At 43.0% G+C, this 16,200-nt stretch overlaps 1 protein-coding gene across 3 annotated transcripts in view; it reads left to right on the top strand.

Moving 5' to 3' along the window:
• SESN1 (sestrin 1) overlaps positions 1 to 15,973 on the top strand; it is an 80,986-nt gene extending 65,013 nt beyond the window's left edge. For all 3 annotated transcript variants that reach the window (XM_062572663.1, XM_062572664.1, XM_062572665.1), the window contains exons 2-10: positions 6,649 to 6,714; positions 7,698 to 7,898; positions 8,796 to 8,978; positions 10,250 to 10,492; positions 11,785 to 11,932; positions 12,740 to 12,852; positions 13,102 to 13,292; positions 13,534 to 13,678; positions 14,842 to 15,973. In XM_062572663.1, the coding sequence (XP_062428647.1) occupies positions 6,649 to 6,714; positions 7,698 to 7,898; positions 8,796 to 8,978; positions 10,250 to 10,492; positions 11,785 to 11,932; positions 12,740 to 12,852; positions 13,102 to 13,292; positions 13,534 to 13,678; positions 14,842 to 14,928 (1,377 nt within the window). In that variant the 3' untranslated portion in view covers positions 14,929 to 15,973. The remainder of the gene's footprint in view (positions 1 to 6,648; positions 6,715 to 7,697; positions 7,899 to 8,795; positions 8,979 to 10,249; positions 10,493 to 11,784; positions 11,933 to 12,739; positions 12,853 to 13,101; positions 13,293 to 13,533; positions 13,679 to 14,841) is intronic.
• Positions 15,974 to 16,200: the final 227 nt, after the last annotated feature.

The following is a 16,200-nucleotide window of genomic DNA, read 5'->3' on the forward strand; positions in this document are numbered from 1 at the left end:
AGTTGTGCCACAAAGCCACCTCAGGGACTCGAAAAGGAGTTTTTGCTGCCGAGGACGAATGAAGTAACACTTAGGTGCCGTGAGACTGCTCTAGCTGGACCCGCTCTTCTTGTTTAATCCTAGAAGATCACCAGAGAAAAGGCAGTAGGTAGCGCATGAGACGGAGGGTTCAAGGCTTTGGTTTTATAGTCCTTCCACTGTGGGCTACTGAGACTGGGCCTTAGGCACATACATACCCCGTGCCTTGAGCCTGCATGTTGAATTAAGCCACATAAAGCAGCTTAGGATGCTTCTAACATCTGATATTTTAAAGGATTGCGAGACATTCAGAGAAAATACACTTCCGGATATTTTAATTAAAATAACTTCAATACTTGAAATAAAATAAGAATAATGTGTTTAAAATAGAAACCTTTCAATGCTGGCTGTGCTCTTAATTACAGTGAAGAGCAGTAGGGCTATTGAATTAGGCACTTTGTGGCTGAGTGGAAGAGCTGCTTGCAGTTGTCCAGGGGCATACATGTGCAGACATGTCCGCTTGCTTGAATGACGCTTCCAAGAGACCCAGCGAATGAAACCAGTGCAAACGTTTCGAGTAGGTTAGCATCTTCTGCGTTGCTTTTCTGCCACTTTAATATCAATTCTGGTTTGTCTAGGAAAGCAGTAGGCAGTTGGAAATACTTTGGATTTGGTCAGTGTGTTGAACAAAATAGGGAAAACTGTCAGTTCTACTTAGCCACATCTTTAAAAAAAGATGTAGGGCTTGTGGATTTTTTTTTAAGTGTTTGTAGGAGAAGGGTTAATCATACTTGGTCCACATTTTTCATTTCTTCATTCATTTATTTCCAGAAACTACCCGTGCAGTGAGGCCTCAATAGTTGCTATGTTTAGCAGAACTGAGAACGTGGCATTTCAGTTGAGTATGTGTCAACTTGGAGACAGAGCACAGGGAGTTCAGAGTCACTTGTCCTGTGATGCCAGGGTGTCTGTCCGTGTCCTTAAGATCTAAACAAGGAAGTTCCAGATTCGTAGCCTTGTAGTCAGCGTTCCCACCAGTAAGATCTTGCTTGCATTGACTTTTAAAGGGGGAATTAGGGAACCAGACACAGCAACTACAGCAGCATCAAGGAGCCTCTTAAACTGGTCAGTGCCAAAGTCTCTCTTGAAAATGCAGTGCAAGGTTCTTGGTCATTTAGATCCCATGTGGCACCTCATCCCATAAGAAAAAGTGCTGAACCGGGGGGGGGGGGGGTTGTATTGTGTTTTTGTTCTGTTTTTCTTTTGTTTTTTTAACCTCAGTTTCAAAAGCTTATCATAATATGCTAAATTGAATTTTTGGCACTGGCACATTGGACACAAAAAAATTTAATTGTAAATCTACCAGGGAATTCAGCTGAGGAGTTTTCAGCTTATGATTCTTGTATCTTTCTTAATCCTAAGCCTGGCTAGGAATGTGCTTTGATAATGTAAAATGGCCACTGGTTGTCAAGGAAGGTACTACCAAAAAAAGGTCGTCTCCAGCTCACTTCCCTTTCCCTACATGCTTTGATTTCTTCTTTTAGATGGTTTTATTTTGCATTACAGCTTGTGATTTTTGTGTAATTTTTGTTTGAATCTAGCAGCATTTAGTGCTTAATCAAGGCACAGATGATTCGCATGAAGATGCTAATGCAGTTAGCGAAGTAAATTGATCATTATATTTCTGCTTTTCCCGTGGTTTGTCTGTGATAAAATGTTCTGTTTTGCTGTTTAGAGGGGCTTAAGTAAATAGGTAAATTAGTCTCTGTGGGAGATGTAACCTTTGATATTGGTACTGCCTGTACTTGAGGGGAGCAAAATGACTCGCTGTGTTAACACCAGGGAAGCAGTCTGAAGGTTGCGGTTCATGGTTAGCGCTCAGCTCATGTATCTTGAATAACTGAAAGTTAACAGCTTGGTAACAGGCACCGTCCTCCTCTGACAAAACTGTAACCGAGTTTTGGGAGAGGTTGGTGAGAGGAGGCAGAGCTTAAGCTGCTGAGAGCCAGTAGTGAGGGAGGGACAGTGATCAGAAACAGCATTTCGGGCTCCGTGTGGTGCAACAGCTATGGTAAGGTGAAGAAGCCAGGCTTGCTTTTTCATTTCTGCTTGCAGCTTAACTGTGCTTCAGTATTTCAAGGTGGAATTTCTGATGGTGGGTGCCTGTTTAGAAATAACACTTTTTTCCTCTTTTGTATTTTGAAGAGGATCATAACCAAAGTAGATGATACTCTGTTGCTAAGAGAGCTGATGCATGTTGTTCTTTAGGTATTGAAAAATGTTACTTAAACATTTATAGATGAGCTTTCATTCCACTCCAAGCTTTTTACTGGCGTTTGATAGGAATGCTGTCTTGACAAAGACACTTCTAAAAAATTTAGCGAAAAAAATGGGCTTGATTGGCAGAGTCAAGTTACAGAAAAGCCAGAAGTAGAGAGAAATTATATATGCTTGTAGTTGTATAATGAGTGGTCTTCTCTCAGCATGTATGTGCAGGCAATACAGATTTTTGGTCTGGTTGGCACCACTGAGGTAGATGTACTAAATGAATCGGATTGGTGAGAGAGAATGGTATGGTAGTTGAGAAGTATATTTAAGTTTGCAGTCTTGTCTCATTAACTCTCATTTCCCCACTCTGAAAAGCTCAGTTTTGTGGTATAAATTTGCATAAACTAAAACACTCTTCCTGGCTGAAAAAGTCTCTCCGAAAAGGCATCTAGCCTAATGGTTAGGGCATTAGCCTGTGACTTGAGAGAGCTTTCGTCAAGCCTCCGATCTTCCTTTAGCAGCCTCTATTAGATGTGTAGCTTTTCTGCTTTTCAGTTCTTTTTTTAAATGGGAGATAATACACTTTCCTTACGTGGCAGGAATGTTGTGTGAATTAAATATATAAAAGGTGAGAGATGCTCAGATATGGCAGTGATAAGGACCACGCAGATTTGGAAATGATAGGTATCTATGAACGTGATTCCCCTGGGAATAATAATAGTGGCTATGCAGAAACATAATTACATTATGGAAGGGAAGAGAGGTGACTTCTCCCTGATTTCGGGAGTTTGTCTCTTCCAGCCTAGAGACACAGCATTTGCATGGCTGAAGTCTTGCCTTTCCCCAGAGGTGCCTCTGGATGGTGAGCAGCACTGGGGTGGATGGTGACACCAGCCCCTCTCCAGCAGCTCTCAAGCTTTCTGGGTGCTGCTGGTGAAGCCAGTTCCACCCTTGATGTGCAGCTTTGTAACCAACTGGGTTTTATAGTCTGGCTTTGAAGATGGCGTGCCTGTGATGGATTATTATTACTTACTGTTTGCACCTGAAGCCTCAGTTGTGGTTGGCTTTCTGCTGAGCTTGGAGATGTGTTCAGCAGCAATTTCTAGACTGAAGGAAGTGGTGTGGCAAGGATAACAAACAGGAGGAAAGAAGGCAGGAAAAGTTTGATGTAGAAAACGCAGCACTTAGGTCACTTAGGTGTGTAGCCTGATGGTCTGGAATTGCGTGAAAGTTGCTTGTGCTTTTGTAACAACCAAAATAAATATTGGTGGTGTGTAGCTGCTGCTCAGCCTCGGCAGCCCTGCGCGGCTGATCGCCGGCCGGTGCGCGAGGCGAGGAGCACCGCGCGGCGGGACGGGGCACTGGGGCTGCGCCCGAGTCAGGGCGCAGGTCTGGGCTCTGCAGGGGAGGAGAAGGCTGAAGGCGCTCCTTGAGTTGAAAGTATTTGGAAAACGGAGGCTTAGTGAAGGGCATCGTGTGTTCAAACTAAGGGAGTGTTTGGGATCTAAGGGATCTTTGGAAACTAAGGGATCCTCTGGGAGTGTTTTGTGAGTTAGTAGTGTGCTGTCTGTATAGCACCTGAAATGCGGGGATACTGGGACTACCTGGAGATGCCTGGTGTTTTTGCAGTACTAGGAGATTTTGATTAAATGCTGCTTAGGACCAGGAGTGGAAACCATTTCTAAAAGGTCTGTTACAGCCTGTAACTGAAGAATAAGCATTATCAGAAGGCTTCGTCTGGGCCTGGAGTAATGAACAGCCCTGCGACTGTGCTGACCAAGCTCCTTTTTGACCATAAGCGCCTCTCTCTCTCTCTCCACGCCTCTCTCTACCCCCCTTCTGCAGATGGGAAGCTGGAGCCCGGAGAAGTGACGTGTTCACAGCCCCTTTGCGATAGGTACCTCGGTGGGGGCAGACGGGGATGCCGGCTCCTCGAGTGCTGCGCTGGTGCCCTGACTTTGGGGGGACGTTTCCTCTCCCAGGAAAAAAGCAGCAGCTCCTTCTACATCTTCCCCCCAGAACAAACAAACAAAAAACCCCAAACCCTCAGTCACATTGCAGAGAGGGTTTTTTTTTTCTTTACTTTAGTATGTCTTTCTAATGTAACCTGCTTTTTGCAGCATTATCATAGTAGTACTTTCACCCCTGCATATTTTAAAAAATACAAAGTGTATTTATGTATTTTAGACTGTGAGACAAAATACATTAGCAGGCTCTCAGGATTAGCAGAATCTCAGGTTGTGGAATTCCGTTTTTCTCTTCCTGCGACTGTTCTGGGAAGGGAGAAAGGCTGAAACGTAGTTGTTCAGGAATTAAACTTCAAGGTATTTCTCTCGGAGTGTTTGAGTTGGCAGACAACTGCAGACATCTGCTAAATTTAATGTTGTGTACAGCCTTTTTTCTCGCTGTCATTTGGATGTAAGATGTTTCTCTAATTCACTAGCGTAGCTGCAGCCAAGATAAGAAGTTGTGCGAGAGCTTTGAGGCGAGCGAGCGTTTCTGGGATGCGAGTCGTCCCCCCTCCCCGCGCTGCACGCTGGGACCCTGCGCGGCGCACGGCTGCCCCGCACCCTTCACCGTCCCCTGGAAAACGGGAAGAGGCTTAGCAGTAAGAGCTGCTTTTTGACCTCGCTTTATCCAAATGAGACTTGAGAAGTGAAAGCATCTGACTTGGGATTTAAGGAGGAGTTGGAGGCTGTCAGAGCCCTGGTGGATTTGGACAGTCTGACTTAGATCGCCGCCGCTTGTTTCCAGCTTTCTGAAGTTGGCTTTTAATCTTAGGGGAAAGTTCAGGGAACAGTAACTGATTAATAAAATTGCTACATTCTCTCCACTTAGATAAAGGTTGTTATAAACAAGCAATACTGGTGTCGCTTATTACTGCACTTTTTCTGTATTTAGCTGAGGTTTCTATTTGCACAAGTTCATTGCATGAGAAGCAAAGCTTCAGACTGGATTCAGCAGGCAGTATTAGGGGCTCCATTTGACCCTGAGACCTAAAACTAGCTCAAGAAAGAGTATTTGTTCGTCTAAACCCAGTTGAGGGCCTTGATCTGGTTGGTAATTTCAGGAAACGTGTAGCACGTTTCTGTGTGATTTTGGCTGTCTGTGAAATGGAGGCGACTGATGGGTTTTAAAGGCCAGCCAGGGGAGCGGGCACAAATACGGAGCCCTTGCTGTTAGTTTATAATCCAGTGCTTCGAGCTCGGGACGCAGAGGCTCGGTGTCGTGCCCGGCTTTAATGCCACGTCTCCCTCCACGGGTACGAGCACCGGGCCGTCCGCTGCCCCGCGGGGAGCTGCTTGGGTGACCGCGGGCGCTTCCGTCCTTCCCGGGAGGGTTGCGCCGCCGGGTGGGGAACAACCCGTCCAGGAGAGCGGCGGGCAGCGAGTGCCGCGCGCGCCGCTGGGGCTGCGGCTCGTGAGGGAGGCGAGGCCGCGTCCCGCTTTGTGCCCCGTCGTCGACGGGCCTGGCGCCTGCCCCGTGGCCGCCGCCGCTGAAAGCCGCTCCGCGCCCAGTGCGGAGACGGCCCCTGCCGCGGGGCCCCCGTCCTGCGCGAGGGAGCTGGCTGGCCGCGGGCGCGCTCAGGTCTTCTAACGCAGCTTGCTCCTCGGCCGCGCGAAGGGCCCGAGGGTGCTGCGGGCTCGGTAGGAAGCTCCGTCTAGCTGAGGCGGGAGAGCGCAGGCGGTGAACTGCTGGGCCGAGGTCCGCGCAAGCGCGTGCAAGGATCTTGTTGCTCTTCTGACTGGGCAAAAATCCCTTCCATCCTTGTGCACTTGAATAGCTATTTATCTTGTCTTGAAAAGAAAGCAGATGCAAACGTAGATCAGGTACTTTAGCACTTCAAGACCTCTCTGAGGTTGGGAAAAAGAAATCTGATTAGGGTTACAGCTGTTTCATTTCCTGACAGATGCACGGAGTGTTATGTGCCAGCTTACTGCGGATATACACACGTACATCAGTCTTATTTTGTATCAGTGGCATAAGCACATAGCAGCCAGCTATGTACTGAACTACTTGTCCTGGACACTCTGCCAAAACATGCTTTATGCAAAAATTTTCTGTGAAGCAAGTTGTAGTGTATGTATATGCTTGTGTGTATTTTCTTTGGTTGGTAGGGCTTTTGTTGTTGAGTTTTCAGTATACTCCAGCAACTGTAAACGAGTGTGGTTAGTTATGAAGCACTTGCAGAAAAATAACTGCATTGGTACAACTGGTACTAGTGGAAGTACCCAAATAAGGGTACCTACCATAAGTACCAAACAAGCCCAGCTCTGAATGAGGGATTCTTTTCTTTCTTGCAACCGCAGCCAAGAGGTTGTTTGTAACTAAATGCTGAGATGGTGTAATTTTCTTTTCTAGGAACTCGGAATAAGAATTCCTAGACCACTGGGGCACGGACCAAGCAGATTCATCCCAGAGAAGGAGGTGAGGTGCTGTTTTCAAGTACACAGTGAACTTTATGCTTTTAAGGAACAGCTTTTTAGTAGTAACCCACATTTGGTTTCAGGACAGCTGCTGAACTGCAAAACATTTTCAGTAGTGATCGCGTTCAGCCCTGCGGAGACTTTGGCCACAGTTCTAATGTACAAAAGCCATGAGATCCCGGGGGACTTTGGAACGGTTCTGACACCTCTTGTACTACCTACCTAGCATAACAGAAACCCAATACTGTTTTCTGTAAGAGTGTCTGTTTGCGAGCTCCCACTCCTTGTGAACGTCCGGATGTAATTTCCTACTGGTCCACGCAGCACCTACCCCTCTGATCTGGGGTTTGGTGCTTTTTCTTGAGCTGTCACTACCATTTTGAATAATCTGACAAGCTTCAAAGAGCCGTGGCTGAGCGTTTCTGGTGCTTGTGTTTCAGTGGGCTGGCAAGAAAGTTTGGAGTAGCTGAAAGGTTTGTAACATGCCAGCAGTTTTCTAGGATTTTTAGAGCCTTAAGCTTCAGTTTCCTTTTATTTCTCTCTTTGGTCATTGTTGCTAGCTTTTTACTTCTTTGCTTTTTTTTTTTTTGCCTCAGTAAAAATGATTATTCAGTTTGCCTGTTGCTATTATAAATAAGTAAGTGAGATCTATTTAGGGCATTCAAGAAAGTGAAGATGAAACAATTAAAAGTGAAAAGTCAGCGTTGCACATGAGAAACTGTAATGGCAAAAGTCTCCTTTTGCTGGTGTAACCATTTGTGATCTCCAGAATGAGAGGTGTTAAAGAATATCTTATGTGCCTGGCTTTATGTACACTGATTTAATGCCATTAATAGATTTATTATACAGTTTCTTGCTGGTGCATGTTCAGCAGAACTTCACTGGGGTCTCTGGGTGTTGTAGTAATATATTTACTTAGTTAGTCTGTTTAATTTATTGTTACTTCTTAGACAATATTGCTAATTGCTCTTTCTGTTGAATCAGACCATTCAAGTGGGAAACGAAGACGCCATGATGCACACGCTGTTTGCGGATTCTTTTGCTACGTTGGGCCGATTGGACAATGTTACCTTGGTGATGGTTTTCCACCCACAGTATCTTGAAAGCTTTCTAAAAACTCAGCACTATCTCCTGCAAATGGATGGTCCACTCCCTCTTCATTACCGACACTACATCGGGATAATGGTATGCTGGAACATAACGCAGCAAGCAGACACAGCCACTTTGGCAACGATCTCTGATCTTCTTTTATAGCAGTTATTATTGTGTTTTGTAGTCTCTAGTTGGAGAGAGTTAAGGGGAAAAGTAGAGTAGGTTTGTTTGTATCTGTTTTATAAATTGTTTTGTAAGACCAGTACTTTATGTTCATAGTTTCAGTAGGAATGTGAAGAAGAGAGAAAAACCTCTGTTATAAAAATAAGACAACTGTTTACTCTTGGTTTCTTTAGTATCTCTGATCTTTTTTTTTTAAGACAGTCTATTTTTGTGTGTTCTAACTCAGCAGTTCCACCATCCACTTCTGAATCTCTACATTCAAAAATAAGTTTTCTGTCAGAAGTGGTTGGTTTTTATGATTTCCAATCTGCTAGTGCAACAGTCTTTGTCCTTGCAAGTTTTATTAAAGGTTGTCTTCATTTGATGGAGAAGGTATTACTGTATAGATAAGTAATACTTGATCTGTTCTCTGCTGAAAAGCTGCCTTTAGTTTCTCTGGCTCTGCAGTCAACAATCTGCCTTCATTTTAGCTGGTTAAAGATTCAGCTAGAGGCAATCTTGCTTCTACCATGCTGGAGAGGACAGACGATAAATGTACGCCTGTACCTCTCCTCCCTGGACATAGGCATATTGCACCTGTAGTCAGTATTGTTGTAGTTTACATGAATGAAAAATATTTGTGGTGTTAGAACAATAATCAAAACAGGCTACTGCGCTGGCCACCTTCTTCCCCTCCCCTCCCCCAAGTTCTTTTACCACAAGTCTCATTCTTGAATACTTGGAGGAAATGATGATTTGTGGTATTTATCATAAAGCAATCACTTACTGTAATTGTTTTCTGTATCACAGTTGTGTTTTCCTTTCTAGGCTGCAGCAAGACATCAGTGCTCTTACCTTGTTAACCTCCACGTGAATGATTTCCTTCATGTCGGTGGAGACCCCAAATGGCTGAATGGCCTGGAAAATGCACCTCAAAAACTGCAAAATTTAGGAGAACTGAACAAAATGTTGGCCCACCGACCCTGGCTCATCACCAAAGAACATATTGAGGTAAATATTTTGTTAAATAACATGGAACATACTCTTATTTATTCATAGGGTTAAGAGACAGGGAAAGATGCTCTGTGTTAGTGACTTTTATTTCAATGTTATATTGCTGTGATACGGCATGATACATCACTTATGCTGAAGCCCTGCAATACCTTTGTAAAACTAGGATCATTATTGGTCTCAGATCACTAACAAACTTAATTGACAATACAGTGACACTTCAGAGTTGTCATGTCAGAATTGTTGGTGTGATGACAGTGTGCATAAATGTGCATTTCCTTGAAGTCATACGCTTTCAGTAAGCAGAAGCCCTGAGCATTTCTGAGATGGTGTCAGAGGTTAGACTGAACACAAGCCAGCCAGTATGTTTTTTTTTCTCAGTTGCTGCTGGTTCAAATTCATAGTTTTCAGATCTCTTCCTCTAATCTTCTGTGCAGGCATTTCTGAGTCCCTGGTGTTTGCACCTAAGATAACTTTCTAAAAGCAGATTTCATTAATAAGAGGTGGCAGCTGTGATGGCAGCTCTCGTGGCATGGTGAGCTGGCTGCGGTTACTGTCCTCCTCTGCTCCTCTTTAACCCTGGCAGGGAGGAAGTGGGTGCTGGGACTTGCTCAGTGCTGTCTGCCAGGTGGACAGGCAGTGGCGGGCCTTGCTGGGAGGCAAGACGCAGGGCTGTGGGGGAGGGCGCACGCTCTGCCAGAAGGCCCCGAACCTCCCACACTTTCCTGCCCGAAGGGGAAGCTGGGGTTTGAAACTTCTCAACAAAAGTAGAGCATTCCACCCACAGGGACAAGATGGAGGGAGTCCTGCGTTAATACCAGGTTTTTATGCAACCAATTTATGCGATCTTGTTGTCCAGGATTTTCTGAGACTGTAAGGAGCAGTTGAAGAAACAAGTGATTGTTGTGGTTGCATCCTCATCAGAGGTGTGAAATTTCAACACAAGTCAGCCTGGGTTTAATAGAAACCTGAAGGTGCAAAGTAAAAACCACAACTGATTCAATAATTGTTTAGGGACTGGAAGGGCAGAGAGGAGTTATCTGCTACACAGCTTAACCATGTGAATCTGTGGGTAGTAAATAACCCAGTAACAGGACACTGAGCATGCTAAGGGCAGCAGAGAGTTAGGAAGCAGCTGTGGATCTTGGAATAACAACTTTATCTGGCAAAGAAATGTGTAGATAAATTATTTTATCTTTACTGCAGTAGGTAGTAGAATCATTTGAACCACTTTTTAAAATCAGCACTTTCATCTTACATTATTTTTAAAGCAACTTTTGAAGACTGAAGAGAACAGCTGGTCCCTGGCAGAGCTGATTCATGCAGTAGTTCTCCTCACACACTACCACTCCCTTGCTTCCTTCACGTTTGGATGTGGAATCAGTCCAGAGATTGACTGTGAAGGTGGTCATACTTTCAGGCCCCCTTCCGTCAGTAACTATTGTATATGTGATATTGCAAATGGTTACCACGGGGTGGATGAGAATCACGGCAGCCCAGCGGGAAGTATTCCAGTAAGTATATGTCTGAACAAACTGTCTCTTTCAGTACTAACAGTTTTGGGGCAGACTTAACACACAGCAGATGCCCATGTCTGTATCTCTTTCTGCTCAGTGAGAGTGGGACAGCTGATCAGGCTAATCAAGATGAGGATTGAGCAGTTGGAAAGATGCGTTTAGGTGAAGCCGAAATGTCACTGGCAAGCTGGAGGAAGCGACTAAAGGAAGTGACAGAGATACAATCTCTGTTGTGTGTCTTCTGTCTCTTGCAGTACAGACAGGCAAACTGAGAGTACTGCTGGCCTTGGCTAGTTCGTGATGCTCGTCCTGAGCAGCAGCGGTCAGGAACGCCTGTTTGATCTGTGCAGTGGAGATCCGACTCTTTGATTCCCATCTCTTTGGCTTTGCTGCTTTGAGGTGTTTCTGATGCACCACACAACAGATCATTCACAATTTTGTGACTGGGTGTCTAAAACAGCACTTCCTACCCGCAGCACTTCTGCTCAGTGATCTGTACCTGCTTCTGATTGAAGATCATGATGTGAACTGAGCCCGGTTTAAGGGCAGTGACAAGAGGATATTTTCAATATGCGTTCCTTGCCTGTGAGACTTTTCTGCAATAATGTGGGTGGTATTTGCATTTTGTCTGATGAGCTTGCTGGTTGTCTGAACTATCAGGCTGATTGCGAAAGGTAGAGAGGAAAGGAGCAGAATAGTCTTAAGTTGAGCATAAGTTTATTTTGCTTTGTGCTGATAGATTTTTACGTGACCAGATATTGAACTAATATTGTGTTGTGAAAGTGTTAAAACACCTTTCGTGGAATAAGATTAGCTTGGACTAGCTGTCCTTTGAGGCTTCATAAAGCCTCCATTTACACTCAGTCTTCCTTTTCCCTTTGATATATTTGTGAGCAGAGAAGGGGAAAAATACAGTTGGGTAGTAAATTGCGGTTACTTCCTCTATGAGAATTTCTGTTACAGCTCCTTGTTTTTCAGTTGTTTAACATTTAGATTTAGCAAGAGAAATAATCTTCATTTTAGTGTGAGAACCACTTGTTCCAAAAAGCTGTGACTCTTCAAATATACTAAAAATATCAGGGATCTAATTGAGAAAAGATTATGACTAAATTTGAACTGTTGGGTCAGTACAGATTTCTTTCAAGAGCTGTTTTCCTAAAAAAAAATCAGTATTTAAAGATGCAAATAAAGGACACAGCCTGAGTTTAAATTTTTGGGCTTGAAGATTTCTACTATAGACGTCAGTTTTGTTACACAGGAGATTGACATGTTTGTCTCTCCTTTTCAAGACTACAGAGTCTGTCTGTGAAGTTGAAGCTCTTATGGAGAAAATGAAGCAGCTACAGGAGTGTCGAGATGAAGAAGAAGCCAGCCAGGAAGAGATGGCTACACGTTTTGAAAGAGAGAAGAGAGAAAGCATGTTTGTGTGCTCCTCAGGTAGAGATGCACAGATGTAGTATATCCATTTGTTTAGACTTTTCCAAGTTACTTGGAGAAGTATTTATTACCAAAGGAGGGGAAAAAAGGTTTTTTAGATGTTTCAAAACCAGTACCATTACTTTAAAGGGATCAAGACTGAGTGCGTTGTTTTCTTCCAGGGACACTTAGAAGTTAAAGTAGTGCCAAAGTTCGTGACATCTCTCAAACATACCATAATACTGACTGACAAATACATATTTGCTAGAAACTTACCTCCAACAGAAATGTGAAACATAAATCTCACAAGAGAAAAAAGAAAAAAAGAAAACAAAAAAAGAAAGAAAAGAAAAGCTAGGTGTCTTAAAAGACTTTCTTATCTAATGAAAATACTACTTTTTAGATGACTTTGAAATGACAGTTAATCTGTTACAAGCTTAGCTTTCTTTTTGGTTCTTCCACAGAGTTTCTCTCTAAAATAAACATGGTATAGAAGACTTAAAGGTCTGTTTTTGCCTAAACTCTCAATTCCAAAACACACTTTTCCCTTGACATTTTTACAGCCCCCCTGAGTTAGGAGACAAGTGTCCTCTAGACTTGGAGTGCAGGGAGATTGGTACACAAAAGAAGCGAGGAAAAGATGTTTCCCTATAAGAAAGAATCTGAATGTTTTTCAAGTGTTGCCTCTTAAAAAGCCATAATACAGGTAGTCCAGTGAAACGATGTGCTTATTTAACGGAGACTCTCATTTATCTATAGTGGCCCCACTAGTACTCTTCCAGTTTGTGTTCTGACTGAGATTTGTGCAATTCTGTTTGCAATTAACAGAAGACGAAGAATCGGCACCAGCAAGAGATGTGTCTCGCCACTTTGAGGATACCAGCTATGGTTACAAAGACTTCTCCAGACACGGAATGCACGTGCCCACCTTTCGCGTCCAGGTACCGCAGCGGGGGGCTGGCGCAGGAAGCATACCGTGCAATTGGCCGCTTGGGCTGGGTGCCAAAACTAGAAATTTCTCTGCTGTAACTAACTTATTTCTCCATGTCTGAGAAGACTTAAAAACAAGCAGACAGACAAAACTCCCACACTGGATTGTTTTCCCTGAGAAAAATTACATTAAAGCGCTAGTGAGGCCTTCAGAAGTTGATTTCTGATATGTTCCACTCTGCATTTTTATTTATTCTAAGGATTATTCGTGGGAAGACCATGGCTATTCCTTGGTTAATCGTCTTTACCCAGATGTGGGACAACTACTTGATGAAAAGTTTCATATTGCTTATAATCTGACTTACAACACAATGGCTATGCACAAAGATGTGGATACCTCAATGCTAAGACGAGCTATTTGGAACTATATTCACTGTATGTTTGGAATAAGGTCAGTTTTACCACTTTTGTTTTATACACATCAGATTTCTTAGTGTCGGCTTTTTTTTTTTTCTCAGATTGAAGCAAAGCCATTTATTATGCAAATATACATGCATCTTTTACTGTCTGTTGCTATATGATGGGGAAGGGTCATTATGTAATAATTTACTTTCCCATAGAAACTTACGAGCAATGCAAGTGAAAAAAAAATGGTTCTTGAAATGAAAGTCTTTTCTTTCAATTCTGAACAGATACGATGATTATGACTATGGTGAAATTAATCAGTTGTTGGACCGCAGCTTTAAAGTTTATATCAAGACTGTGGTTTGCACTCCTGAAAAGACCACAAAAAGAATGTATGACAGCTTCTGGAGGCAGTTCGAACACTCTGAGAAGGTACAGTGTTCTGGGAGGCACAGGAGCTACAGCTGTTTGCCGCATGAGCAGCCACAACTACCCAGACAGCATTTAAACTGCAGTTGATTCTGCTTGTATTTAGTAAAACTGTTAGCAGGTATAGCCTGGAATAACTTTCCATACTGAACGTTTGCTAGCTAACGCTGAAGTACATGAAGTACAGCTAGATGCATACGGCTTAGTTTTGGAACGCTTTCAAGCTTCATCTGGGCTGCAGTATTCTTCTCCACTGTCGATTAGTTTTGCCTGGGACCCAGAGAGGCGAGGGAAATGATGCAGGATCCATCCCTTGCCCTCAGACCCAGAGCAGCCTGCTTTCTAGCCAAAGTCTTAGCAGTCTAATATCTTAAGGTCAGTGTAAATATCATCTGAGGCTCTATTTCTCATTAAGCCCCTCGTGAAAATAGTTTAGAGATATGCAATTATCATAGTAGCACTGTAGCTGTGATGATTTAAGGGTGGAAATAAAATACTTCATATAGAAAGTAATTTTTCATTTGACTGACTGATAAAGCTGAGATTTTTTTAAGCACACAAACCCTTCTTTAAGGTCTGAAACTGTGCCTCTCCATAATATCCAATAGCGAGAACAGTTTTATGGCATGTTACAATATCTCCAGTGCTTCACCTCAGCTAACCACTGCATGTTGTTCAGGTGATAATTACGTGCGTGTGTGTGTGCGTGTGTGTGTGCGCGTGTGTGTGCGCGTGTGTGTGCGCGTGTGTCCGTCCCACAGGGGCAAACAACCTCATCACCTCTTCCTTTGATAACAAACCCCTCCTGCTCCATAGGTATCAACCACCCTTTTGCCTTTAATAGACTGGTTAAATTGTTTAGGTTCACTTCGAACAGTTGTTATTGTGCAAGCTGCACATAGCCTGCTGCTGAAGAAGGGCTTGTGAGCTCGAAAGCTTGTCCGTTAAATCTTTCCTTTTTTCAGAAAGCTTTACAGATGGAACGAATTATTGGGGTAGCTGTAACATGCTAAGTGCATGCTCCTGCCACTAATTCAGAAACTAGGATGAAAAACCACAGCCCCACCCACACACGCTTCTTTTTGCTAAAGTAACTTTATTCTGAGCACATTTTTAAAGTGCAACATCTTTGTTTTGTTTTGTTTTGTCCTCCCCTCCCCCCCAAGGTCCATGTTAATTTGCTTCTGGTAGAAGCTCGGATGCAAGCCGAACTACTTTACGCTCTGAGAGCTATTACTCGCTATATGACCTGATGCCTCCAGCCACCCGTTGACATTGGAATGTTCCGCAGCTGCAGGATGGCAGAGGAAGCTACGAAGCCTCAGGACCAACAGTAGCTATAAATTCAGATGCCCATTGTGCCATAACTCCTTTAGTTTCAGCTATTTCAGTGTTTGGAATATCACTGCTGCCACTAGGCAGTGAATGCTTGGCAGTTGAAAAGATAGAGTTGTGCAGAAGTGCTGCCTGATCATGGTATTTTGGCTTTAGACAGCACAGGACACTCTATGAACTTGTGGCAATATAGCAAATGATAGATATATAAATCTTGTATTAAGGCAAATACAACAGGAGTTGGAGCATGAAAAGAAGGGGGACTTGGTGACATTTGCTTTCCCTACAAGAATAATTCTAGAAAATCTTGATGCTGCTATTTGTGCTGGTGGAGTGAACAGATGCAGGCTGTTCCAGTTAAGCTAAAAGTGAAAGTGAGCACTGCTATTGTCTGAGCCTTTATTGTATGTGGTTTCAAAAAAGCCTTGTTATTTAGCTTTATTTTTTAATCAGAACTAAACCTCTTCTGTCCACACTGACAATTTGGAAGATAGCAGTCAATTTTCTTGAGTAGTGTAGCCTTAAAATGCTATAGGACATTTGTTCAGCATTGTTTTAATGAGCTCCAAAGTGCAATGGTCTTCCTATGGAAAGAAGAGGATTTCGGTCCTCAGAGCATTTTAGATGTTTAACTGCATGAAGTGTCCATTTGCTCCTCCTCCTGTTTTTTCAAGGATGAACTGATACCTGTCCAGGAGCTAAGACAAAGTATGGGAATGTTGTTCTAGACTGCCAAACAGTCCTACTGTATTACATGCCCAATGCTGGTCTTACTGATTTTTGCAGTTGCTTAAATAACTAGGCTAAAAACATCTATTTTTAGTAAATCAAAACATGATTAAAATGCTGACGTTCAATATACAGTGGTTTTGGAGAACACATGAATACTTTTGTATGAGTGTGAACTGCTTTTTAAATTTGTCAGTATTATTGGTATTTTTTAAATAAAGGGTAACAACTTTTCTTCTTGGTGTGTTTGTGTTACTTTACACTTTTATTCACTGGTTTATAATGCTGCCTTATTCATGGATCTGTTATATTAAAGACTTCTAAAACAATTGAGACAGTAACTGAGCAAATGTTCTTAAAATGACCAACTGTGAATTTTTCAAAAGAGTCTGAAATACGAGGAGAAAAAGTTAAAAAAATGCATGTAGATCTTCACTGAAACTACAGAAGGAATTCCTCTC

This window comes from Rhea pennata, chromosome 3 (genome assembly GCF_028389875.1).
Source record: "Rhea pennata isolate bPtePen1 chromosome 3, bPtePen1.pri, whole genome shotgun sequence".
Lineage (NCBI taxonomy): Eukaryota > Metazoa > Chordata > Aves > Rheiformes > Rheidae > Rhea > Rhea pennata.